This window comes from Somniosus microcephalus, chromosome 17, assembly GCF_052327205.1.
Source record: "Somniosus microcephalus isolate GS21.2 chromosome 17, FLI_Smic_1.0, whole genome shotgun sequence".
Classification (NCBI taxonomy): Eukaryota; Metazoa; Chordata; class Chondrichthyes; order Squaliformes; family Somniosidae; genus Somniosus; species Somniosus microcephalus.
The window spans coordinates 34,886,062-34,913,934 of NC_141003.1; the positions used below are offsets into that span (position 1 = coordinate 34,886,062).

General features: G+C 45.5%; 1 protein-coding gene across 1 annotated transcript in view; it reads left to right on the forward strand.

Annotated features, from left to right (window-relative positions):
• Positions 1–27,873, forward strand: part of LOC147105632 (uncharacterized) — an 89,334-nt gene that overhangs the window by 37,414 nt on the left and 24,047 nt on the right. Inside the window, exons 13-15 of the mRNA XM_086010931.1 lie at positions 7,947–8,193; positions 22,953–23,096; positions 23,700–23,731. Coding sequence (XP_085867057.1) covers positions 7,947–8,193; positions 22,953–23,096; positions 23,700–23,731 — 423 coding nt within the window. The remainder of the gene's footprint in view (positions 1–7,946; positions 8,194–22,952; positions 23,097–23,699; positions 23,732–27,873) is intronic.

Consider the following 27,873-nt stretch of genomic DNA (forward strand, 5'->3'; position numbering starts at 1 on the left):
GTCCAGGCCTGACAGAATTTTATAGGTTTCGATGAGGTCCCCTCTCAATCTTCTAAACTCCAGCGAGTATAAGCCCAATCGACACAATCTCTCCTCGTACGTCATTCCTGCCATCCCAGGTATCAGTCTGGTGAATCTTCGCTGCACTCCTTCCATGGCAAGAACGTCCTTCCTCAGGTAAGGCGACCAAAACTGCACACAATACTCAAGGTGTGGTCTCACCAAGGCCCTGTACAACTGCAGCAAGACATCCTTGTTCTTGTACTCGAACCCTCTTGCTACGAAGGCCAACATACCATTTGCCTTCTTAACCGCCTGCTGCACCTGCATGCTTACCTTCAGCGACTGGTGTACAAGAACACCCAGGTCTCTTTGCACTTCCCCTTCTCCCAATCTATTACCATTCAAATAATAATCTGCCTTCCTGTTTTTGCCACCAAAGTGGATAACCTCACATTTATCCACATTATAGTGCATTTGCCACGTTTCTGCCCAATCACCCAACCTGTCCAAATCGTGCTGGAGTTTCACGACATCCTCCTCACAGCATACCCTCCCACCCAGCTTTGTGTTGTCTGCAAATTTGGAGATATTACATCCAATTCCCTCGTCCAGATCATTAATATATATTGTGAACAGCTGGGGTCCTAGGACCGATCCTTGCGGTACCCCACTAGTCACTGCCGGTACCCCACTAGTCACTGCCGGCCACTCGGAAAACGACCCGCTTATTCCAACTCTTTGCTTTCTGTCCGCCAACCAGTTCTCTATCCAAGTCAATACCTTGCCCCCAATCCCATGTGCCTTAATTTTGCACGCTAATCTCTTATGCGGGACCTTATCGAAAGCCTTCTGAAAGTCCAAATACACCACATCCACTGGTTCTCCCTTATCTATTTTACCAGTTACATCCTCAAAAAATTCCCCGCCTTTTCTCTACCACCTTTTTTGAATAGTGTGGTAACATTAGCTACCCGCCAATCCATGGGTACCGTTCCAGAGTCTATCGAGTTCTGGAAGATGACCAGCAATGCATCTACTATTTCTAGGGCCACTTCCTTAAGTACCCTGGGATGTAGATTATCAGGCCCTGGGGATTTATCGGCCTTCAGTCCCATCAATTTTCCTAACACCATTTCCCTACAAATACTGATTTCTTTCAGTTCCACCCTTTCATCAGACCCTATGTTCCCCGGCATCTCTGGGAGGTTATTTGTGTCCTCCTTTGTGAAGACAGAACGTATTATCAGGGCCACTGATTCAGTGATGAAATTTGTGAAATGGAATTAAAGTGAATGGTATTTTGTGACTTATAGCAATATTTTGCATATGAAAATGAGGAAGTCTGATTATATTTCCATGAAAATCCTAAACAATGGCCTCAATATTATGAAGCAAAATATTTATAAGTGCTCGAAATTCCGGTTTTGACCAAGGATGAAATGCAGTAGGTCTCTGGATTGGGGAAAACTGAGCAGAGCCTGGTTCTGCCAGGATTTCACCCAATTTCTTAAGTCGTGCCATCCTCTGGTCTGGGGAAGGTGGTGGGTGGGGGGTGGGTGGAGTTGCATAGCACATTCTCCACTTGTGTCGAGGGGAATTTTTGTAGGAATTCCTAGGCTACCCTGGGAATTCACTGCATGCTGCCCTCAGGGAAAATCTTACCAGCTGACACCCCAACACTTTACCATGGAAAAGTAATCAATCCCAGGGTGGACCGATTCATTTCTGCAAGAGTCCCACATGCTCCATTGGAAGCACAAGACAGAAGAATTGACATTTTGTTGGCCCCCATCCAGGGCCTTCTCGCCACTATCAAAGCAGCATGGCATCACTCCGAAATCCATGCCTGCTTGGTGATGTGGCCTCACTGGGGGCAGGTGTCACTGACATGTGACCCGTCCCCTGGCATATGTAGGTGAGTCCATCCCTGAAACTTGGACATGGTCTGAGCTTTGCCATTCAGTTGGATTTAGACTCCAGCCCACCACTCTTCTGCTGCTGGAGAGACCCCACTGAAATTTCGGGCCCTCAATGTTTGTCTCTTACATTGTTTAAAAATGAAGACACATAAAAATGTTATGAAGATGTTGACTGTCTTAGGTAGGTAGAAGTGGGAAGTAATAATGGGGCTTTTGAGATTTTGCAGTAGTGAGGGGTTTTTGTGTTTACCTATTCATGGAGCAGGTGTGGTAGAATTGGTGTTCAGTTTAGTTGACCTGGGAGGGATGCTGTTGGATTTGGTAATACTGAGAGGTAGTGTTGGAGCCAGGAAGTACTGTGGAGTGGAGGGGAGTAATGGCTGTGCAGGGCAAAAGAAGCAATATGTGGTAGGAGAGCGTAGGAATGAGGGAAATAAGGGTGATTAGTGCAGGAGATAGTTGGAGTGAGTGAAAGGTGTGGCAATACAATTGGGTATGCAGGATGAAAGCTGGAAAAAAGAGATAGGAGAGAGAGGGGATGGGAGAATGAATTGGTGTGTAGCCAAGAGGTGGTATAGGCAGTGGGAAGGAAAAGGAAGCATTGGCATTCAGAATGGAGTAGCAAATTGCAGTAAAATAGTGTGGGAATAGGCGATTCTGGTGCTGGAGCAGGAGGTAGTGAGCTTTGGGAGAGAACGTGAAATCAGGGGTCACAGGTTGTGGGAGTGGTGTGACGTATTGGTAGGAAGTTAGTGTTGGGATGTGGAAAACAGAGTGGGTGTATGGGAGCTGAGATTTTGGAAGTGGGCGTAGTAGGGACAGGGTTGTGCACTGTTTGTAAATGCCTCAATCCTTCTTTCTCTAGCTTGTGGTTTCTCCCTGATTTTTCTTTGTCTATTTAAACCGATGTCTGTTCCCCGTGTGAGTGTGTGTGTGTGAGTGAGTAGTCCCTTTCTTCCTGTGTTTCCCAAACTCTCTGGGACTCTGTCCTCCCAAACTCTCTGCACTATCGCCCAGTGCTTCTCTCTCCACTATATCGGTTTCTTTCTGCATCTGTCCTATCGCTCCCTAATCCCAATAATCGTAGCAAACATTTCTTCACCATGTTTCTGTTGAGGGAAAAAGCTCTACAGCATCATAAATGTTGCTGGAGCCGGGAGACAGAACTGAAGACATCCTGCAGGGAGGGTGAAACTACAGTATGACAAGTTTACCTGAGTGAATCCTGTTAGAAATATGAATGTAAGAATTTATAATGGGGAAAACGTTGACGCAAAAAGTATGACCAAAAAATGATGAGGAAGTCAAGTGGTGCAGACAGGAAGTGCATGTAGACTAAAGGGGGGGAAAAAATCGGTATCGACCATTTTGGGGCGCTAACATTGCCTGGGTGCTAACTTTAGCGCCCAGAGCTAATGACCACAGAATTGAGTTTCAGCGCCCCAAGAGGGAAGTGGAGCACTAAATCAAGCACTCCACTTCCTTCTTAGGGCGCTAATGTCGGAGAGTGGGGCAGAGACTTCAGCAGTGCTGCACACTGGGCCAAGCAGCACTGCCACATTCAAAGGCTCCTTCCCTCCCTTAAAGAGAAGGGCCATCACTGCAGGCACTGTAATTTAATAAGTACCTACCTGGACCACCAAGGCAGCCATGAACCCATGTGATCAGCCCGGCTCTCAAGCAGAGTGCTGGGCTGATTGATCGCGGGCAGGAACCTGCGAAAAAAACTAGAAGAGGAAAGGCAAGTTTTTTTCCACTTACCACGGCCACCTTGCCTTTAATCATCACCCCCGAAGTGGCTGGCCGCACGATGCACGCCTCCAGCAGCTGTCAGTGTTTTCAACCGGCGCTGCTGCCGGGGGTGGAAGTCAATTTCAGGTCTGGGGCGCTACCGGGGCGATGCGCACGGCGATGGCATCATGATCTCCGGGCGAAGGAGATCAGGCGCAACGCCGTAGCACCGCTGCTAAACTCCTGCCGAATATGGCGAGAGTTGATGTCAGCGCCGTGCCCGAACGCAAAGCCCGATAGCGCCCCCCAAGGTTTTTAATATATTATTTTATTTTATTGCATTCATTACATTTGAATTAGGTATTCAAATCATATACTAATAAAAATAACTTGTTATTAAATTTGGTTTGCAGAACACTATGCCAAACAACATTGCTCCTACTTAAAATATCCGACAGGTGCTTTCTCCGTGTGTCACTCGACAGTGGATTACATGAAATATTATCAAGTAAGAATCCTCTGTAAGAACGAAAGTCTTCAAAACAATGTAAGGTCAGAAACTGTTAATAGATGCATTAGTAATGTGGTATTTAATTCATAAAATGTCTGTAACTTTTAGATTAAATATGACCTAATAACTTTTAAATTTGTATAACAGTACAATAAAGAAATATTTCTATACATCACAAATAGCTAAAAGCAGTACACTTAAATATTATCAATTTAAATCAAGGGTTTAACCAAAGGGAATATTCCATTCATTCCATTACTAAACCAAAACTCATCAAAAACAAACAAGAATAATTAACATCTTATTAGCCTTTATTAATGCACCCACCCTTTAAGAGTTAAAAGCAATATATTAGTAATTCAACATACAGACTATTCCTGCAAGGTTAAATACACAACCGAAGATGATTTTATTGAGATGTGTTTTAGCTGTTTCTGATGTATTGAAATACGCCTGTATTTTACCCCATTTCTCATAACAACCATTTCTGTCAAATTATGATTTGTCTGGTGAATTCATGGCTACTTGGAACTGTAGTCAGACCCCCCCTGCACTAAGTTCACTGAGAAGGGTTAAGGTTATCAAATAGGCTAGACTTTTATTGAAGCAGTTTTTGCCAGATTCAAACTCTGGTTCAAGGGGTGAAAGGAGATTATTTTAAAGTAAGATGTTTGAAGTTTTTGTCTTTTCCAGAGAGGTAGGCAGGCTACAAACCCTAATTTTGTATTTGGGAGGGCATGATACTAAAACTTCTCATCACCCTGAACAATATAGCTTTTGTATGTGAAAATTTATTTAATAATCTTACTTTTTCCCTCCCTTTTCTGTTGTAAGATTTAATATACAAAGTGCTTTTGTCTGGCTTGTAAAAACCATTAAAAAAAGTAAAAGAACTCATATTTATATAGCGCTTCATCACATCCTTGGGAAATCCCAAAGTGCTTTGTAACCAGTTAATTAATTTGAAGAGGGTTCATGTAGGCAAACTGAGAATCTAATTGTACACGGCAAGGTTCTACAAACAGCTAATGAACAAAATATCAAATAATCGGCATTACATCTGTGACAGGGCTTGGTGATGCAATACACTGTGGGTTTCATAGTTATATATCATGGAATCTCAGGAGCCACAGGTAATGTTTAAGTCTATAATCCCATTTCTCATACCAACCATTTGTGTCAAATTATAATTCATATGGTGAACTCATGGCTACTTGGAACTACAGTCACACCACCTGCACTAAATTCACTGAGAATATTTAAGGTTATCAAAGAGATTAGACTTTTATTCAAACAGTTTTTGATGGATTCAAACTCTGTTTCATGAATTTGCAGTTATTTCAAGCTGCTGATAATAATTTAGGATTTATCCACCAATCAGGCAATAATACTGAAAACAGTCCTTTCCAAACCTACAAGCACACACAGAGTACTTGGGGCAGCTAGCGACTGTTACTTAGGAATGTAGAAAAGCTGAAGATAAATCAGAGATAGGTTCCTGTGGGGGGCTGCAGCAAAGAACATGACAAACCTTATGGGGATTCATGACCTTGAGGAAACTGATGAATTGAAGGAATAAAACAGATCACCAACTGAATGTGTGGTCTGATAGCAAAATACTGCAGATGTTGGAAATCCGAAATAACAACAGAAAATGCTGGAAAAACTCAGCAGGTCAGGCATTTGAGTTGACGTTTCAGGTCGAACCCTTCTTCAAAACTGGAAAGAAAAGAAAATAGATCGAAGGCAGGGCTGCGATCGGAACAAAAGAAGTAAAAGAAACAAAAGAAGTAAAAGAGAGAATAAAAGGTATTCGAAGCTAGACGAGATGGTAGTAGGCTGAGATTAGGTGTGAAGTGTACTGGCAGGGCAAGAGATAGCTGCCAGGTGTGAGAGAGAAACAAAAGGAATGGGGGGGGTGGAAAAGAGTGGAAAAATTACAAGAAAAATGTAATAGGGGCCGAGGTTATGATCTGAAATTGTTGAACTCGATAATTGAGTCCGAAAGGCTGCAGAGTGCCGAATCGGAAGATGAGGTGCTGTTCCTCGAGTTTACGTTGAGCTTCCATGGAACAATACAAGAGGCCAAGGACGGTGAGGTCCGAGTGGGAATGGAGCGGTGAATTAAAATGACAGGCGACCGGAAGCTCGGGGTCACCTTTACGGACTGAATGGAGGTGTTCCGCAAAGCGATCACCCAATCTGCGTTTGGTCTCCCCAGTGTAGAGGAGACCGCATCATGAGCAGCGAATACAGTATACTAGATTGCGAGAAGTACAAGTAAATCGCTGTTTCACCTGGAAGGGGTGTTTGGGGCCCTGGACAGTGGGAAGGGGGGAGGTATAGGGTAGTAAACACGTAGACGAACAGTTAATAAAATGGGTTAGTATTAGTAGGGCATACACTATTAGGTAGATGGCTAAAGCTGTTGTGCTGGCGCTATTAGTAGGGAGAATAGAATAAATCTTAGTGAGGTTTTAATCGCGCTGAGGTCCTAGATACAGGTAATAGGAATATTCAAATAAGGTTTTAATAATCTTATTTGAGCATTTAAGCAAAAAATTTTAAAACGTTTTTAAAACACAAACACATCTCGTGTAACATTGTTTACAGTGATTCAGAAGATATGCTCCTTTATCAATATTAGTTTTATATTTGAGATTGCAGGAACTGATTGCTGTATTTATTTATTGCCTATTGAGCAGCTGTTACGGCAACAGGGAGCCGCAGTAATTTATTTATTTAGCGGCTTTATTTATTCATTTAAAAATGGATTTTGTATCAGTGTGAACTATTTGTGGTTTGTTAGACTAACTTCCTTAACTCCATTTTTCCAGATGTGTGTAGCTGCTACCTGTGCCTGTGAGAATATCGAGGACTGTCTGTTTGCAGGATTGGGAGCGTATGTTCATGAGTGTGCGGCTAATGGTGTCATCGTGAGGAACTGGAGGAGACATTTGTAGTACGTTACAACAATGCTTCTGTTTTTATAGAATTGTTCTGCAGTCTTAATGGTCTTAAACTTAATCTGACTGCAGTAAAATATATTAACATAAAGATATTGTAGTGCTTTCCCTCAGGTTTATTCCATTTCTATAACACCCACCATGTACATAAAGACTCTGTTAGCAAACAAAAGTCACAGGCTTTCTCTGGAACATTTTGCCCTTGGAAATAGTGAAAACAGTTAATGAGATGATTTGAATATTCTATATGTTGTAATATGATGTTGAGGACATTCTCTGCACGAAGGGACCATCCTCATTACGTCTTTAAAAATTAAAATTAACGTTCAACTTTTCAGCACGTGCAATGGCTGGATTTAAACAGAAGCCTACTTGTTCCTATTTTCAATCTATTTAGCCCTACCTCTATTGTGCCTCAGATCTACATTGTGCACAAGTAATAAAAGAAATAGCATATCTTGTTGATTATTCCTTTTAAAATTGATTTGTAATGATTTTGACACAGAACATCTGGCTTAAAAACAAGTCCTTAAACTAAGTGTGTGAAAATACTTTTAAAAGCCACAGGGGAAGATTTCCTATGCTGCGCTATTTGTAACAACATCATAAACATGTTTCTATAAAGTATTGTCAAAGATTCACATACAGAAAACAAGTAACCACATAAAAGGTCATACTGTGTCTGGAGAGACTTCAGTGGAGAGCCCTAATGGGATGGCCTCAACAATCACAGCCTCGTAAAGTCAAACCTTACATGCATTATTTCTTTTCAAAGATCTTTAGTTATCTGATTGCTTGGTTATTATCTGTGCCTAGGTAAATTGTGCAGTAGCTCTCAGGTCTTTGAGAGTGACATGAGAGCCTGTAACCGTACCTGTAGATCGCTGTCAGAGTACAATTACACCTGTGGAGTTAAGGATGTTCCAGTTTATGGCTGTGGCTGTCTTGAGGGAAAGTACATGGATGAAAATGGAGTCTGTGTGGACAGATCAGACTGCTCATGTCATACTAAAGGGCGGCTTGTAGAAAAAGGGCAGAGTGTTTACATGAATGGCAGACCCTGGTAAGTATTTTCTAATAATTTGACAAATGAGAAAAATAACTATTAAATACATGTAAAACATATTTTTATTATTATTTTACACTCAGCATTTGTCAAGATGGAAAATGTCATTGCTTCCAAATAACAGCAGAACCCTGGCCTCCAGGTAACAAATGTTACAACCTCTCCCCATAACATCAGTGCATGGATTAAGCTTCATACTACAGTAAATGAATGAAAGGCCATTTTCCAAGTTCTTTTTGCATATTGTTTTCTTTAGCTTGCCATAATGGGAAAGTATTCTTCATCTGTACAAATTAAGCTGTTTCTTCATCCGAATACTTGTGTGAGAAGGCGTGTCGAACTCTAAACATACCATGTGTGAGTGACTTTCACGGTTCCATCAATTTACAAGACTCACTTTTGTTTCAATTTATAGAATAGTGAATTGAACAATTACACAAAATTAGTTTCATATTAATAAATACAAATACCTAAATCACTAATTTAAAAAAAATATGGTTGTCATGCCATTTTGTCCTGATGTCCCATGAATTCTAGATTCATCGAGGAGGCTTGTGGTTAAAATCTGTGTGAGCCAATCATGGTATGCGGCAAAGATTTAAGCAGATATTAAAAATCCTATTAGCTGACACCTCAGAGAAAACTCTTTGACGCAAACAGTGACCTTTTAATCTTTTATAAAAGCAGAGTGCGTGTGTCCCTGGCTGTGTCTGTCCCCGTGGTCTGGTAGAAGATGACAATGGAAACTGCCCTTGTTTATTTAGTGGTGAGGTTTATACTGAAGGAAGAATAATCCAGAGGGATTGCAATAAATGGTAAGATTAAACAAACATCAACAGAAGTACAATTATATATTGAAAACCATGTCACTTTCTGTGTGGTGCTAAACAACATCATTGCACTGTGCCCTTCATATTGCAGCACGTGTCAGGGAGGGTCATGGAATTGCACTAAGAAGACATGCCCAAAGACTTGTGAGGTGTATGGCGATGGCCATTACCTAACCTTCGACGGGAAAAGATATGTCTATGATGGAAACTGTGAATATATTTTTGTTGAGGTGTGTATAGGTTCAAAATGTTATTTTCATACTTAACTGTGGTCATGATTTTATACCCATCAATGTAATTACCATTGTAAACATCATCAAAATCAGTCCAGTTACTCAAGCGCTACTCATGCACTAATAGTGTGGATGCAGAAATAAATTTGCACTGAAATACAAAAATGTTTTCCTCAGGCATTAGAGAGCGGAAAATAATCCAGGTGATTTGTGGCCTATTTCTATGAGGCCACACTGCACATGACATGTGCGCGCCACTCATTTATATTGTTTGGCTACATTAAAAATGTTATACAAGCCAAATGATTGGAAAGCAGATAGGCAAACATTTGGTTAATCAAGTTACAATGTAGTTGCCTTTTATAAGGAAACTTATCAACAGTGTTTGAGAAGCATATGTGATGAATCACCTGGGGAAGATAGAGCAAATATCCGAGCCAAGGGTGATTCACTGCTCGTTAGCAATGTAATACCCCAAACTGTAGTTTGATGCTAAAAATATGATTACTGTTGAATCAGGTCAGTAAATAAAGGTATGTGTCTCAGCAGTTTTTGATTGTTGAGATGGTTGCTGGTCAATAGGCTCAGTAGGTGACTTATGGACATAGTTACATCAGCGGCTGTTTTTCTGGCTACATTACTCTGCTGGAAGCAAACTGAATGACTATCAGATCAGATCATGGGTTTTGTGCTATTTAATTCCTATTTTGAATTCATTCTTAGGACCAACGTAATCATCGAGAAGGCACACTCCAAATACTCACAGAAAGTGTTCCTTGCTGTGAAAGGGGAATGACGTGTTCAAGAAATATCAGAATTTTACTCAAGGTGTTTTTTTCCTCTAATTATAATTGTACTTTTTTCTGTTTTGGAATGAGATTTTAAAAATATATTTACAACACCTAGGGGGAGAAATTGGGTGGAGCCGCAAACGGGGCGCCAAGCTCGCCTGGGCGCCAGATTTTGCGCTGCGATCGGAGCAGCAGCGATCGCCGGAAATTCAGCTTGAGCGCCCCAAGAGGGAGACGGGGCGAGGCTCGAGGTGCTCCGCATCCCTCTTAGGGCGCTGAAACTGAATATCGCAGCGCAACGTGCCACAGCGCCACACGCTGCGGCACGGCGCGCTGCGGTACTGCAGGCCTTCCTCCCATTCTTAAGGGGGAGGGGCCTGCACCAGCACGATGAGCGATCGCGAGTGCCGGCAAAAGAGCCCGGCACCGAGGTGAAGTGCCGGGCTCTCGGAAAGCAGCCGGCAATGCCACGGGGGGAGAACAGGAGGCCGGGGACGGAGGTGCTGGCAGGCGGCCGCCGAAAAAAACGGCCACCCCGCACCTTCACCTTAATTTGCGCCACTGCCGCCACAGGTAGGCCCCGTGAACCAGGCGCGATTAGCAAGCGGTGCTACAGAGGCGGTCGCTGCCAAATATCGCGATCGGGGCACTGCGCACACTGATGACGTCATCGGTGGCGGCGCAGCGCAACAGGCTAACGCCACCATTAGCGCCCCAGCTAAATATCGCGGGAGGCGTGGCCAGTGGCGCTAAAGCCACTGAGTGCCCTCTTTAGGCGCTAACTGGTGGCGCAGCCCACCGAATTTCTCCCCCCTAAACTGGAAGCGTATATTACTGTACACCTTCAACAGCATTCTATTTTAACATGTATTCTTATAGGGTAAGGAACTCATTCTAACTGACAACCAAGTGACAACAGTTGGGAAGTCTACAAATCAAACCCAGTGCACAGATAATTCCTATTCACTCCACACTGTTGGGCTCTATTTAATCCTTACATTTTCCAATGGGATCACTGTGATATGGGATAAAAGTACAAGACTTTCAATCACACTGGATTCAAGATGGAAAGTAAGTATGGTTAGAAATCAAAGTATTCATATTTATCCTTATTGATCATGGCAGAAAACACATTGAGGATACAAATGAGTCATTTAATCAACAAAGGACTTCTTCACAAGCCTACTTTTTACCAATGATTAGAAATCCAATAGGGAATTCAGAAGAAACTTCTTTACCCAAAGAGTGGTGAGAATGTGGAACTCGCTGCCACAGGGAGTGGTTGAAGTGAATAGTATAGATGCATTTAAGGGGAGGCTAGGCAAGCATATGAGGGAGAAGGGAATAGAGAGTTACGCTGATAGATTTAGATGAGGAAAGACGGGAGGAGGCTCATGTGGAGCATAAACGCCGGCATGGACTGGTTGGGCCGAATGGCCTGTTTCGGTGCCGTATATCCTATATAATCCTATGTACTTAGAACAATACTGTGGAACATTCTAGTAAAGACTATCATGAAGCACTGTATAAGCTACGTAAATGCATGTTTGTGCTTGCAATACGGTCAGAGAAACAGGAAATTCTAATTACTCTGTATTTGGATGTGGGTCAGCCAAGCTGCTCTCACCCTCAAAATTGTCAGAAGACCATATTTCACTCCGGAAGTTTAATGTATTCACAATGGTTACTTATTTCCAATGATTATCTATTTCCAACCATAAACTTGCAAAGCCATTATGAGTACTCAAAATTATTGCAAAGTAACAACTGTACATGCTGGCTGTTTCTAAAACTTTAAATAAATTTGTCTACAATGGTGGATTTGTAATAACATAGAGCTCTGAGGAAAATGCACATCTTTTCCATACAAATATGATAATGCTCCAGGTTTATTTTCATAATTTAATATTTTTATTACAGAACAATGTATGTGGGCTGTGTGGAAATTTCAATGATGATGTTTCAGATGATCTAACAACTAAAGGGAACTCCTTGGTGTCGAGTACAGTGGAATTTGGAAACAGCTGGAAGTCTATGACCTGCTCGGATACCGTCAATCAAACATCACCATGTGATAGAAACCCATATTGTTTAGCATGGGTTTCTATCACAGCCTCCAAACAGCTTTCCCAAGTGTCGGGTCTCCGATTTGCGAATGGTGAGTTTCAGAGCAAAGAAAATGTTGGTTACTGCATTTTTAAAACACTTACAGATTTCTTTAGCTTACAAGTTTTGAAATCCAACTATATGTCCAGTGCCACCTCATTGGGAGAACCTCTCACCAGTGACAGATCGCTTCTGTCACCTCACCTGCAGCTGCTACCTATTCCAGCATATGGAGGGAGTCATTGGAGAGTCTGGGCGCAAGAGTCAACTTTGTGCAGTGACTGTCAGTGTTTTCAGCACCTCAGTGCTGTCAAACACTGAGAAATCAACTGTCAAAATAAAATTGTGCATGGTCCCTTTAAGGAAACCGGCAGATGACGCGTCATCAAATGGCATCATCAGGCCCGCTTCCTGTTAATTGGCCAGCAAGCCCACCGGGCGGGCTTAACAAGGCCAATCAAGGGAAAATCACATCTGTGGAGCGGAGGCTGCTGGGGGCGGGACTGGAAGCCGGAAACCAGCTGTCCCGCACCCATCCCGACACCGCGGACAAAATCGCGGCATTAGTCTCTATTAACAATACACAACACAGCTCCCAATGAAAAAACCTAGGTCCAGAAAACCCATGGACCAGCAATCCCTGTAATTACGCCAGTGACTTGACCACCAGTGACCTTTGCTGCTGACCGCACCAAAGTGAGCAGGGTCAGGGAGAGGTCACCTAACTTAAATGCCCTCAGGAGGTGCCTGCCTTGTGCAGCAAGCTATAAATTGTGGCATATGTACCTAGGCCAAGAGGGCTGTCGGGCATACTCTAGAAACCTCCTGAGGGTCCAGGCCTTGATTCCAGTTTGGAACGCTGAGGCGAACCCCACAACTGTCAATGGAGTGGCCAATACACCACTTTTCACTGGGCTTCATGGATCCGCCAGGTCTTTGAGAGACCAAGGGCAGAGTTACTCTTTGCCTTGAGAGTCCTCAACCTTGCCGCCCCTCTGCCCCTCCCACCCACTTCTCCATTAATGGCTTTGTGTGGAGTGAGCAGATACTCCGCCCCTTACAAGGCCATCAGGGAATTCTGACCTTACCCAGAACCTGGGTACGGAATTGTGGCAGGAGTTTGCCTGAAGGCAGAGGGTTTTCAGTCCCCTATAATTTAGTTTAAAAGTCTTTTGCATAGAAATAAAAAAGTTACAGATAAATCACTCAGTTAACAAGCTTCCACAGACTGCCGAGACCCCCTCTGTCCATCTGAGTGTAATGCTCAAATGGTCAGATCTGTGTATCTTGCTATTTGGCAACATACCTATTCTACACCACTTCATGGGTGTAAAATATTTATAAAAATCTTTGGGGGAGAAATTCATGTCTTTAGCACCACACGTTAGCGCCACAAGGTGGTGCTAAAACGCCATTCAGAGCTCTACTGCCAGCTGATGGCGGTTCCAGCGGCACACACCATATCCATCTTGCTGGTAGCACTGCCGCTAACCTCAATCGCTGTGGACATCGCAATCGCAGACATCGCAATCACAGAGATCATGACATCAGTGAGTGTACAACGCTCACTTGACGCCTGATCTCCCAGCTTCGTTTTGGCCCAGGTTACCGGCTGGAGAAAGCGACGACAGGTAGCGGTGGTGTGCAGCAGCAGGAAGCCGGCTCCAATGACGATATTTAAAGGGATTATCACCAATCCGTCACACCTGTCAGGGTTTTGCAGTTTGAGTGGCTGTGTGCTACATCCTGCAACTGCAAGAGTTTTCTTTAGTTACTTCAAGGTTATTTGGTATTGGAATGTTCTGGCAAGTAGAAAACTCCCTCATTAATTTTGAGATGCTTCAAACTACAACACTTGCTCACAGTCATGGGGGCTGTACTGGCAGTCGACCTCGCCCTCCAGGATCTACTGGGGAGAGAGAGGAGTGTGATGAAATATTCTATTCATCACTCATCAGTATTTCTCTGCCTGTGACTGTGGTTGGTTTCAGTTTCATTTCCATTGTATTGTACTGTGTGTAGGGCTCCGCCCATACCTGGCTCCTATGTAAGCTGGCCCAGCCTGCAGCACATCCAGTACGGCAGACCTCTGGATGGAAGATACATTCTCCTCTGTGTGTTACCTTCTAAGTCAATAAAAGCCTTGTTTTGTTTCGCTAACATCGAGTCTCGGATTTATTGAGGCACATCAATTTTATTGACTTAATTTTCAACACAATGGATCAACTCTTGAAACCCGAACGTTTGGATTTGGACCAGCATGCTTCGGACGCATCGGCACGCTTCGGACACTGGTTTATGTGTATGGAATTCTTCCTGGACAATTCCGCGGCCGTCAAAGACGCTACGGATGCTGCGAGTATGAAACTCGGAATTCTGCGGAATTGGGTAAGCCACCGGGTTTACCCCCTCATCCAAGACGCCGACACGTACCCGGCCGCCTGCGACATCTTAAAGGCGCATTACCAGCAGCCTACGAATGAGGTGTATGCCAGGCATCTGCTCGCTACTCGCGCACAGCGACCTGGGGAATCGGTGGAGGAGTTCCTAGGCACCCTGAAAACGCTTGGCAAAGACTGCAAGTGCCAAGATGTAAAAGCCGCAGTGTACACTGACGAGCTTGTTCGCGATGCCTTTATCACAGGCCTCAGCTCCACTTACATCCGGCAGAGACTGCTGGAAAAAACGGGATTGGACCTGAAACAGGCTGCGGACACAGCACGATCCCTGGATGTGGCCCAGAGAAACTCGGACGCCTACTCTTCAGCCCGCGCCGTCCACGCCGCCACGTGTGCACCAAGGGCGCCGCCATCTTGGAAGGCATCTTCCCCGCCCGGCAGCCCGACACCGTCGGGGCCCCACTCTCCCCCCAGAAGCCCTACGACAGCCGCGACGCGTCGGGGACCCAACTGCTACTTCTGCAGGCAGCCGAAGCACACCAGAAACCTGTGCCCGGCGAAAGGCACCACCTGCTTTAAGTGCGGTAAGAAGGGGCACTTCAGGAAGGTGTGCAGAGGGAACCCCACTGGAAAACCCGCCACCGCCGCGTGTGCGCCGTGGGAGCGGCCATCTTGGACGCCATCTTGCCCGACCTCGTGGGGTCCGCCATCTTGTGAGCAGACAGCGTGGACGCCATCTTGTCTCGATCAGGGCCCTACAGTGGCATCGGTCACAGTGGACCAGACCAGGCCGCACCCGCTATCCAAATCAATGGTGGCCATCGAGGTAAACGGGTGCAGGGTTAAATGTTTAATTGACAGTGGAAGCACGGAGAGTTTTATCCACCCTGAACTGGTACAACAACTCTCCCTAAAGGTGGTCCCTACTCGGGGTACCATCTCTATGGCTGATAAAACCCAGACATCGACCATTATGGGTTACTGCACGGTACAATTGTCCGTTAACGGAACTGTATACGACAATTTTAAAGTATTAATCATGAAGAATCTATGTGCGAGCGTGATCTTGGGCCTGGATTTCCAGTGCTACCACCAAAGCATCACGCTCAATTACGGTGGGTCCCAGCCGCCCCTCACAGTGTGCGGTCTGGCTACCCTGAAGGTAAAGCCGCCTTCGCTATTTGCGAACCTTACCCCTAACTGCCGGCCAATAGCGACCAAAAGCAGGAGGTACAGCTGGGAGGACAGGCGGTTTATCGCGACCGAGGTAGACAGGCTCCTGAAAGAGCGCATTATTGAACGCAGCAATAGCCCGTGGCGCGCCCAAGTGGTGGTGGTAAGGGGTAGCGAGAAGAAACGGATGGTGATCGACTATAGCCAAACGATCAACAGGTACACCCAACTAGACGCCTACCCGCTACCCCGCATATCAGAAATGGTGAACCAAATCGCCCAATACCGGGTGTTCTCCACCATCGACCTCAAGTCAGCGTACCACCAGCTCCCTATCAGACCAGAGGACCGCCCGTACACCGCCTTCGAGGCGAACGGACGCCTCTACCAATTCCTCAGAGTCCCCTTTGGGGTGACGAATGGGGTCTCGGTCTTCCAGAGGGAGATGGACCGCATGGTCGATGACCACCACTTGCAGGCAACCTTCCCCTACCTCGACAACGTCACCATCTGCGGTCACAACCAGCAGGATCACGACTCGAACCTCGAGAGGTTCCTGAAAACCGCACAAAAACTCAACCTCACCTACAACGAGGACAAGTGCGTTTACAACACCACGCGCCTCTGCATACTAGGCAGCGTGGTGGAGAATGGGGAAATCGGACCAGACCCCGACCGATTGCGCCCCCTACGGGAGCTGCCCCTGCCCAACACTCCCAAAGCCCTGAAAAGGTACCTGGGGTTATTTTCTTATTATTCCCAATGGGTCCCCAACTACTCCGACAAAGCCCGCCCCCTCTTGAAAGCATCCTCTTTTCCGCTCTCTGCTGAGGCCCATGCCGCCTTCAAAAGCATTAAGCAGGATATTGAGCGGGCCACGCTACAGGCAGTGGACGAGAACACTCCCTTTCAAGTGGAAAGTGATGCGTCTGACTTTGCCTTGGCGGCCACCCTCAACCAGGCGGGGCGGCCCATAGCTTTCTTCTCGAGGACCCTCCAAGGGCCTGAGATCAGACACTCCTCCGTAGAAAAGGAGGCCCAAGCCATCGTGGAGGCAGTGCGCCACTGGCGCCACTACCTAGCCGGCAAACGCTTCACCCTACTTACTGACCAGCGGTCGGTAGTGTTTATGTTCAATAATAAACAGAGGGGGAAGATTAAAAATGATAAGATTCTTAGGTGGCGGATCGAGCTCTCCACCTTCGATTATGACATCATTTACCGGCCAGGGGCCCTTAACGAATCCCCCGACGCCCTCTCACGAGGGATGTGTGCCAGCGCCACCGGGGATCGGCTACAGACCCTCCACAACGGCCTCTGCCACCCAGGGGTCACACGGCTGTTCCACTTCATAAAGTCCCGCAACTTACCCTACTCGATTGAGGAAGTTCGGTCCCTGACCAGGAACTGTCGCACTTGCGCTGAGTGCAAGCCTCGGTTCTACCGCCCAGATAGAGCCCACTTAATCAAAGCTACACGGCCCTTTGAGCGGCTCAGCTTAGATTTCAAGGGCCCCCTCCCGTCCGTCGACCGCAATGTTTACTTCCTGAACATTGTGGACGAATACTCTCGTTTCCCATTCGCCTTCCCCTACCCAGACATGACCAGCGCCACGGTCATTAAATGCCTCAACAGCCTGTTCTGCCTGTTCGGTATGCTGAGCTACATCCATACGGATAGGGGGGTGTCCTTCATGAGTGAAGAGCTACGCCAGTACATGCTGTCCAGGGGGATCGCCACGAGCCGTACCACCAGCTACAACCCCCGGGGTAACGGTCAAGTGGAGCGAGAGAACGGGACAGTATGGAAAGCAGTCACTCTAGCTCTAAGGACCAAAGGCCTCCCCATCTCCCACTGGCAGGAAGTCCTCCCAGATGTGCTCCATTCGATACGGTCGCTATTGTGTACTGCCACTAATGCCACGCCTCACGAGCGAATGTTTGTCTTTCCCCGGAAATCCACCTCAGGCGTATCCATGCCGTCATGGCTCTCCACCCCAGGTCCGGTATTCGTGCGAAGGCATGTGAGGGGCCACAAGATGGACCCTCTCGTGGAGTCAGTGCACCTACTCCACGCCAACCCCCAATACGCGTATGTCCGGCACACCGACGGAAGGGAGGACACCGTGTCCATAAAAGACATCGCCCCAGCCGGTAACGACAACAACCACGACCACAGCAGCAACAACGACCACAGCAACTCTTACCCGCCCACTACTCTTTCATCACCCCCGGAAGAACATCGACCAACGGTACCCCCACCAACTACCCCTTCAACAACCCTGGCGGCACCCCCGGCAGAGACCCAGGAGGCCACCGGGGACACCCAGCCGACGCCTGCAGCACCACAACAGCCACGTCGGTCGCAGAGGACTATCAAACCCCCGAACAGACTAAATCTATAGAAGGGGTGAATGTGATGAAATATTCCATTCATCACTCATCAGTATTTCTCTGCCTGTGACTGTGGTTGGTTTCAGTTTCATTTCCATTGTATTGTACTGTGTGTAGGGGTCCGCCCATACTTGGCTCCTATGTAAGCTGGCCCAGCCTGCAGCACATCCAGTACGGCAGACCTCTGGATGGAAGATACATTCTCCTCTGTGTGTTACCTTCTAAGTCAATAAAAGCCTTGTTTTGTTTCGCTAACATCGAGTCTCGGATTTATTGAGGCACATCAAGGAGGCAGCAAGAAAGACGGGAACATGCACACAGAGGGAGGAGGAGGGCCATCAGGGCTCTCAACAGGAGGCTTTACCCTCCTAGGGTCTTCAACATCACTCCGCCTACCTTCAGTTAAGCGAGGAGCAGTGTATTAGGAGGCTCCGCTTCACCAAGGAGGTGATCACAGAACTCTGCCACCTCCTGCAACCAGACCTCCAGCCTCTGACCACAGCTCTCTCAGTGGCTGTCAAGGTCACCATTCAATTTCTTCACCAGCGGATCCTTTCAGTCTGCAGCAGGAGACATAGTTAACATTTCACAGTTCACTATCCATCACTACATCCGGGAGGTCACTGAGGCTCTGTACACCAGGGGAAGGGACTACATTGGCTTCCCGATCACCAGAGAGAAGCAGGACGAGCGTGCATGTGTCTTTGCCAGGATAGTGGGCTTCCCCATGGTGCAGGGCACCATCGACTGCACCCATGTGGCTTTGCGGGCACCGTATAACAATCCTGAGATCTTCCTTAACCACAAAGGCTACCACTCACTTAATGTGCAGTTGGTGTGCGACCACACACAGTAAATCCTCAATGTCAATGGCTGCTATCCTGGCAGCAGCCACGATGCCTTAATTAAGCGCCAGACCAGTGTGCCAGCACTCTTCCAGCCACCATGTCAAGCTCGAGGCTGGTTGCTCGGAGACAAGGGTTATCCGCTCTCCACCTGGATCATGACTCCCCTCTGCAACCCCAACACTCATGCCCAGCACTCATATAATGAGAGCCATGCTGCCACCAGGAATTTCATCGAGCAGACCATAGGCCTACTGAAGCAATGGTTCCGCTGTCTTGACCGCTTGGGAGAAGCCCTCCAGTACTTGGCTGAGCGGGTGTCTCATTTCGTGGTGGTCTGTTGTATGCTCCACAACTTGGCCATCAAGAGGGCTCAGCCCTTGCCACCAAGGATTGCAGGACCAACTCAGAAGGAGGACGAGGGAGAGGAGGATGAGGATGAGGAGGAAGAGGATGAGGAGGAAGAGGATGAGGAGCAGAAGGAGGAAAAGGAGGGAGGGAGGAGGCAGCCAGACAATCGGCCTTCCAGACGGGCTGTCCATGACCGGCTCATCAGACTCCGATTCGCATGAAGGAAACCCAAGATCCCCATAGCTCACCACATCCCCATCATACCATCCCTGTCACAGGCCATAGCACAGCATTCTGGGCACAAAGCTGAAATGAGAGACACCACAAAAGATTCCAAACACAATTAATACATTTATCTATAAATATAGTGACATAAATCTTGTAATTCATGTGGAAATGACTTATGAAATGATACTGGGTGGCCTGCTGGTGGCGCTGTCCAGGGAGAGTATAAATACTCGGGCATGGGCCCAGCTTGCTCAGGACATTCTTTAACAGGAACTAGTGAAGGACACAACTCGATCTCCATGTTGAAAAACAGTTGATTAAAGCCTTGTTTAATACTCAGACCGAGTGCCTAGTAGTTTTCTTACGTCACATATCACACATATTACATGAATACTATTAACTAATCACCCTTGTGCATTCCCTTAGTGCCTGTCATTCGTGTGCCTTTTCCTACTCTAGTGCTCCTACGCAGTGCGCCCCCAGTGGGTGCAGCACGTCAGGTGGAAGGCTGCTGAGTTTCCATGTGGGAGACATCAGGTGGCCTTGCAGGAGGCCCTCGACCAGCTGTGGACCTGCAAGGCCCGGCTCTAGACTGCACCACCTCAGCATAGGCAGCAGCAGTCTGGGCTGGCTGTATGACAGGCAGCGACAAGGGCAATGGCGGAGTGGCAGTGGTGGGAGCAGGAATGCTGTCATCCTGAGAGAGGACAGATGGTTCCTGCTCCACAGACCCACTGCCACTCCCCCGGGGCAGCACCTCAGCATTCTAAGCAATCTGCTGGAGTGCAGATTGCTTAGAAACACCGTGAAAGCCCCGGTCAATGGTGATAGATCCAGCTATGATGACAGCAGTCAGAGCTTGGATGCCACCAAGCATAGACTGCATTACAGCACTAAGACGTTGGGTCACTTCCGCCTGTGCTGCAATGGAAGCTGCGACATCACTCATCATGCGTGCCATCATGTCTGGGTAGCCACGGTCTCTCTGGGAGTGCACCAGAATTTCCAGACTGGAAATCCTGGGCTCCATGCTCTGCACAGAGTCCCGTGCAATGTTGGAGGCGGACTCCTCCACGCTCCTTGACATTGCCGAGAGGCTCTATGGCAGCCTTGCCATTGCACCTATCATTTCCGTGTGCATGCCCATCACCCTTCTTCTGAAGGCCTCCCTATTGAGGTCCTCATATGAGTCCTGTGCAGCAGAACCTGTGCTCGAACTTGCCCTGCAGGGAGCTGGCCCTCGAGCTACCCTTTGCCCCTGGCCTTGCTGCTGCCCACTCATGCCCGGTGCCTCACCCTGTGCTGATCCCGCTATCACACTAGCCTCTAAAGAGCACGCAGTGCTCGTATCTGAGCTGGTGTCTGCGAGTGACAGATGTAGTGGCACAGTGTCTTCTTCTTCCTCCTCTTCTCCGCCCTCACTCTCATCGGTGCCCTCGGAGACAGGCTGCTCTGGTGCTTGCTGATTATCTGATAGCAGAAAAGCAGAAGAATCTGGTTATGTTGAGGGGGGTGGCAAAAAGATTAGGAATGAACATACCATTGTTGTCCCCAAGGAGGTCGATGTCGCTGGTGGCCACAGTGCCAATGACCTGGCACCCAATGATCTTCAGCACTCTCGTCTCCAGCTGGCTCAGCTCTTCAATGTCGGCTTGGCCCCTGCCTGTCCGCTCCTGCTCCCGGCGATTGTGAGTGACCGTGGCCTGCAAGAGAAAGGGAAGTGGGTCAGTGAGTGCGGAGCAATGTGTTTGGGTGATGTGTCTGCCATAGTTGAGTAGCTGTCATTGTGTGCAAGTTGTGAGATGTGGGTGTGAGTGTTGGTAGGTAGAGATTGCTGGTGAGTGAGTGCTGGGGGTGTGGTGCATTGAGCAATGTGTGAAGCTTGTGGTACAGATGATGGTACGTAGCATTTGTTGAAGCCTTCACTCACCCTGACCACCCGTGTCAGCTCGTTAAACTTCTTCCTACACTGTGGGGGTCCTGGGGACCACAGTGCTGCCCGTGACGTGGTGTGCCACCTCCCTCCACATGGTGTGGCAGACTTGTGGTGAAGGCCTCCTGCCAGTTGGTGGGTACAGGACCATTCGCCTTCTCTCTACCGCAAAAACCAATGCCTCCAGAGCTTCATCTGAGAACCTCCGGGCTCTCTCCCTGGGGTGACGATCTGCCATTGGGACTTGTAAAGAACTCTTCCTTCTCCTTGACCACCTTCTTATGGTTGTTGGGGCAGCTGCACACCCAACAATGCTGAGAATGAGGTGCTGCAACATCATGAACCTCCCCTTTAAGTAGTGAAAAAATCCTGTGGCAATCATGACTTCCAATTAGACTGCCCCCGATATTGGTCCATCTTTTCAGTGCAATGCCAATGTGGTTGAGTTTTTAGACTAGAATCATGACTGCAATCATTTTAATGAGGAGTGAGCATCCTAGAAGCGTTTCAGGTGGCGCAGCTTAACCTTTTTTAGTCTAAACACTGCCCATTTCTTGGCTATAACGAATTACTAGCCCATTATATTTTGAAAATCCTTTTCTCTACCTTTAAGTCCTGAATTAATAAGCACTTATAACACCCGTGACAAGAAGATGGTTCCTTTATGGAAAGATGAACAGGACTTCAGCTTTGAAAGTACTTTCTTTTACATAGCAGCGTGTATTTTATGCCAGGATTCTTAACTGTCGCTATATCCATGAATAAGCTGTTGACTGATGGAACTTTTAGCAGTGCAAAATATTTCCAATCTGTCTTTTTACAAAAATCATAAATCCCCCTAGTAGTTGACATACCCTGAGCACTATGCTTCTTATTTAGTACAAGTTAGCTACCTTGCATAATATTCGGATCCTGCTATCACGGAGCAGACAGAATAATCAAACATCCATTCAGACATTAAATGTAGATGCTGGAGAACTGGTGAAACAACAGCGTCAGGTTACAAAATAACCAAAAGGTATTTTTATTTTAGGATGTGATACGCTAATTTATGCTCAACGATTGTGAAAGAGTCTATTCAGTTTTTAATCACACTCAATGGCGGTCAGTGGCACATATTTCAAGCAGCCCAATGCGTTCTGCATCATTTTTCAAATAATCCAATGATGCTGGAAAAGATTAAGTGGCCAAAACATAGCATTTTAGAAAGCTTGAAATCTTTTGAATAGCATATATGACAACCAGCAAACTTGGATATAATTCAAAGAAGAAAATAGAAAATATTGGAAAAGTACAGCAGATCAGTTGACATCTGAATCAGAAATTGTTTCATGTTTCGGATGGGATACTTTCATCAGTTTTGTTTCAGATTGCCAACATTCGCGGGTTTTCTTTTGATTTCTGATATGATTCAGTTGGGACTATATAGCGGGAGTGTTAGTGCCTCACATTGATCTTGTTACTTTCTATTAAATATAGGTTGTTATGCAAAGTGCCCAGAGTGCGCTCCATATCTGGACGAAAACAAAATGAAATGTGTGAACTTGTCTGAATGCACTTGTTATTATAACGGGAAAATACTGGAACCCGGTGAACAAAGCAATGACTGCAGAAATTGGTACGGTAACCATCCAGATATATTTTGGACAATACATTGATGTTTCTTGTTACAATATTGGAAATTTAATGAAGCTGACTGACGGATAGATAGACAGAACAATTCAATTGTAAAAGCTGCCTGAACTTTATAAAATGAAAAGTATGGGAAATAATTGAAAAGATGCTCTTCACTACAGTAATTTGAACATAAGTTGGTTTAAATCCACCCCAGCCTGGTTATAAGAGACACCATTAAATATGGGTGATCATACAGAAATGTCAGTAGTCCTAATTATTGCCATCTCCTCACATAAAGGTCCTGTCTGTGGGCACTGACCTATCAACACCTATTACTGACATATACTTACCAGCAAAAATATCCTGCAGTGTCATCACAGGGGCGGCAGGGTATTTTATTATTTTAAAGACGTTTCTCTCTTCTTCTCCAAGGAATTTTAAAAAAAGACAATGAGCCGTTATATTTGGCTCCAGCAGCTTTTCTCAATAGGAGTCAAGCAAGACAAACTCCTATTTAAAGAAATACTGTCGCTTGAATTTAATTATCCTGCTGATAACTTGCTGATTCTGAAACTATGGTACTTAAGAACTGTTTTTGTTACAGTGTCTGCATTGATGGAAATATGAACTGTACAGGTAATTATCTTTTTAAGTAAGTCTGCAGCGTAATATGTGAATAGTTACACAATGATATTATTGTTACTAATCTTTCAGTCTCTTTCTTTAGCACAACCTTTTGATGTTCGAAACCACACAAGGAGATAGAGGTTACAGCACTGTTGATATTGCACATGGTTTAATCTAGATGGCAAATTGTCAATCTAAGCAGTACTGTACGGTGTAACCACTGATGGCTCAGCAGATTTAAACAGTGAATAACTAAGCCATACAGATAGGGAGGCTGCCAGGTCAATTCCTGACCTATGCTGAATGAACTGAATGCCGACAACAGGGGCACTGGATTTGGCTGCTGCACCATAGGCAGGGGAACCTAGCTCCTCATTGCTATCCACCAACAAGCATTGCTGGACGTGCATGTGTGGTTATACCAAGCGAGGACACTTACTGACCAGGTTTACAAATTGTGGTGAGAAAGGGTATTCCATGGAGGGGAATGAGCAATTCTACTTTTTCTAAGGTTTAAAATTCCCCAGACAACTATTAAAGGAAAGCACATAAATAAAGAAGGTAACTTTGGCACCCTACTTGTCTGATGTGCCATGGACATCCATATTTAGAAATGGACTGACTGCTGCCAACAAACCAAAAGCTACCAGAAGCTGTGCAGAAGCATTCTGCGCATAAATGTCAGGCCCCAAATATGAAAAAGTAACGCTCACCACAACAGACAGAGGAGCTGATGGTGATAAACACACCCGGCGAGAGCACAATAAAACTCTCACAAGCTGACAACATCCTAATATCACCTTCAAGTCACATTTCCTCGTTAAATTGTACTGGAAGTTTTAGCAGTTCATTCTGATGAATTAGTCACATCGCTGCCACTCTCTCTTCTCGCGTTCCTTCTCCGCCCTCCCTTTCATTTTCCTCCCCAGTCTCTTTGTCTAGCACTCCTCTCTCTATCTCTCCGCACTATCTCTACTCTCTTTCTCAATTATCCTTTTCCTAGCCGATTAAATCCTAACATCCTGCGCCAGCCGTGTGTTCAAATCACGACAGACAGAGGCCCCGATAGCGATAACCACACTCCGTGAGAATGCAATAAACTCACAAGCTGACAACATCCTAATATCACCTTCAAGTCACATTACAGACATGACAATACCTGAAATTTCCACCCCTCACCTTTCTCTCTCCTTAATCTGTCGGAAGTCCGGCGAGAATGAACAAAAAAAACCACTGGAACTGCGCATGCGCAATTACTTTATGTCGTTGGCAGCAGTCGTGTCCATTTAGAAAATGTTATATTTTCAGGTGATATTGTGACAAAGGACAGACAATTTTCTCCTGTAAGTGGTCGATTTCTCCTCTCCCCTCTCTCAGGGGCACCGAGTCCAATCATTGTGCCCAGCTGGAGACTGAGCTCTTGGCATTTCTGGTCTGTATTGCTCTGGGCCGTGCCAACTGGTGCCACGACACATTGAGCCTTCTGCAGAGTCTAAGGGACTCCTTACTAAAATCTACAGTCACTGTCTAAAACCATGGATTATCAAGTTTCAACTTAAAGTTTAATTCTTAATCACAAATATAACATTGCAATAATTCGAACTTGACATTCTTTTACCTTCAAACTCTATTCAATAAAATTGACTTTGTGTTTACTTTACTCTATTTACACTTGGAGGCACTGCAAAAACATTAGGAGTTAATATTTGTTGAACTATTGAACTTACTGTTGCCCACAAAATTTACATTGTGTCTGTCCAAAGAATAGACTACAAACTATTACCGAAAGCACAAGCAACAAGCGCTTAAATACTGTTAAAATAATCTTCAGGATCAGCAAATAAACATTAGGTTAATGTCCTTAATTAAAGAGTTGCATTTTTACTGTTGAACTGTTTCCATTCAACAAGCAACCTTTGAGGCAGCTATTACAATCCTTGTAATAGAAATTCATTTTAATATAATTCTTTGGGGAAAAGTTGGCATGTAGCTTAATCTGATTCATAAGGTCTACAGTGATGATGTTATTATGTTGTACCTTCAAAGCAAAATTAAATCAAAGGGAAGTTACACTAGTCCTAGCTTTCAGTACAGTATATTAATGTACAACGTATTTGAGTTAACCTTTCAGTTGTGGATAAATGTTCAAATAGTGGCCATCTTGACTGGGCCTATTGGTAAAAGCAAGTAAGACAATTTCAGTATGTCATTAATCAATTACAGAGAATTAGGGGAGTATTGTCTTGGCATCAAAAAGTAGGAAAGGTAAGTAATTAATTTTCATTGTATAAATGTAACATTATAGATCAATGGATGCTGGAATTAGATGTATTAGATGTGGCAAGAGTTTCAGTATGCAAGCCCCTCAACTGAACCATGTGCAGTGAGGAAGGCTGGGAGTAGGCAATCTACAAACTTGAGCTTTAACTGATGTCAGGAGTCTTAACAAATGGCAGAATTATCTTTTATACTGCATATTAATTTCTGGCATTGGTACGTAAAGCATCACAAGGCCTTTCATAAGTGCTCTTCCTCAAGGTAACACCCCAAGTTTAAAACATATGCTTAGGCAATGAACCCAACTCTTGCAATTATTGAAAGCCCAACACATTGGACAGGATTTTTTACTTTAATTATAGCACTTAGGTGGCAATGATAGGGAAGTCTGGAGTATAAAATTGCCCAGAAAGCCATTAGACCAGCTCCACATCACTTCTGAGTAGGTGGTAGTGATGAAGTAACATCAACCATCACATTTTATGTTGTTACTACCTTAGCAACAGTGGACACTAGTAACACCAGCATGTCATTGGCTTCCAAAGTTGCTAAGGACCAGTAGAGGGCTTTTAAAGTTTTAATCCCCACCTCAAGGAATGGAATTGTGGTAATCAATTTAATCCTTCAGCCACAATCTTTCTCTCATTAATTAATCTTCCAACATTTCTTCATTCAAAAGCTAGGAAAATAAAAATCCATAAAAAGAATGGTAATGTCTTTGACTAGATTTTAGTACTAATACATCAAGAAAGGTGTACAATGATGGGGCATTCTGAAGCCCTTGACACTGGCTTCTAGATATTGTGTGTGTACCTGTGAAAAAGGGTCAGCTACTCACCAGCAACTGATGAAAAATGATCATTTTATTTCCGTCCATCACTAGTTTTATTTAGTGTTAGAGAAACAAAGTACCTGGAAGGAAGGATTGTGTCTTGGCTGCTATTGCTTTGGTCACCTCTGAATACTTATACTGTACATGGAAAGTTCAAGACCCATAACACCTGACCTAGAGAGGAGGACATGGTGCCGGTGGCCAAGTTTGAAAGGGCCATCCATGTGCTGACAGGCCTTTAATCTAAAATGAACCAGATAGAAAGCAGAGATAGAATTTCCAGGAGAATCCTATTTCCTTCAGTTAAGGACAATGGTAAAATTATAAAGGCAACGAGTGCCGTAATTGTTAACTGACTGCTTGCTCCGTACACGGCTATATTCCATTTCTCCCTTTTTGAACTTCTAAATAAATGTCAGGTTGGCTAGGTAGTAGCATACTTACCCCAGGGACTAGACAATTGTGCTCACTCCTGGGACTAGACAATTCCGCTCATTCCTGGGACTAGACAATTCCGCTCACCCCTGGGACTAGACAATTGTACTCACCCCTGGGACTAGACAACTGCGCTCACCCCTGGGACTAGACAATTCCGCTCACCCCTGGGACTAGACAATTCCGCTCACCCCTGGGACTAGACAATTGTACTCACCCCTGGGACTAGACAACTGCGCTCACCCCTGGGACTAGACAATTCCGCTCACTCCTGGGACTAGACAACTGCGCTCACCCCTGGGACTAGACAATTGCGCTCACCCCTGGGACTAGACAATTATGCTCACTCCTAGGGGGTGACAGTTGTGGATTTAAGCCACATATCAGGATTTAAGTGCATAATCTGGGCTGAGGCTGAAGTGCGGTTCTGAGAGAGTGCTGCATCGTTGGAAGTACTGTCCTTCAGTTTAGATGTTTAATTGAAGTCTTGCCTGCGTGTTGCAGCTGCAAATGAGAAGATGATAGGGTTGTTATTGTGGAAGGTTGAGATGAAGTGGGCTGTAGGACCTGTTTCATCCAAACCAGTCTTGTGGCTCCTAAAATAAAC